The 241-nt window shown below is 27.0% G+C and overlaps 1 protein-coding gene across 3 annotated transcripts in view; it reads left to right on the forward strand.

Moving 5' to 3' along the window:
* LOC119594390 (acylphosphatase-2-like) overlaps nt 1-241 on the forward strand; it is an 11,772-nt gene that overhangs the window by 3,432 nt on the left and 8,099 nt on the right. For all 3 annotated transcript variants that reach the window (XM_037943452.1, XM_037943453.1, XM_037943451.1), the window contains exon 2: nt 28-44. In XM_037943452.1, coding sequence (XP_037799380.1) covers nt 28-44 — 17 coding nt within the window. The remainder of the gene's footprint in view (nt 1-27; nt 45-241) is intronic.

Consider the following 241-nt stretch of genomic DNA (forward strand, 5'->3'; position numbering starts at 1 on the left):
TAATTTTTCTTTTTCTTTCATTTTCAGGGGTCTTCTTCCGCAAGGTATGTCGTGTGTTGACGTTCTTGTGTAATCCTTAAAATTAAATACAAATATTTGTTTAGTTTTGTTGAATACTTATACAAATGAGATTTTTATAGAGTTAGAAAAAGATAATCTTTGAAAAGATTGAATATAATGTATCAGTTGTGCTTTTAAAGGAAATATTTTTCTGTAAGTAGAGTGAGAGGATGAATGAATA

This window comes from Penaeus monodon, chromosome 33 (genome assembly GCF_015228065.2).
Source record: "Penaeus monodon isolate SGIC_2016 chromosome 33, NSTDA_Pmon_1, whole genome shotgun sequence".
Lineage (NCBI taxonomy): Eukaryota > Metazoa > Arthropoda > Malacostraca > Decapoda > Penaeidae > Penaeus > Penaeus monodon.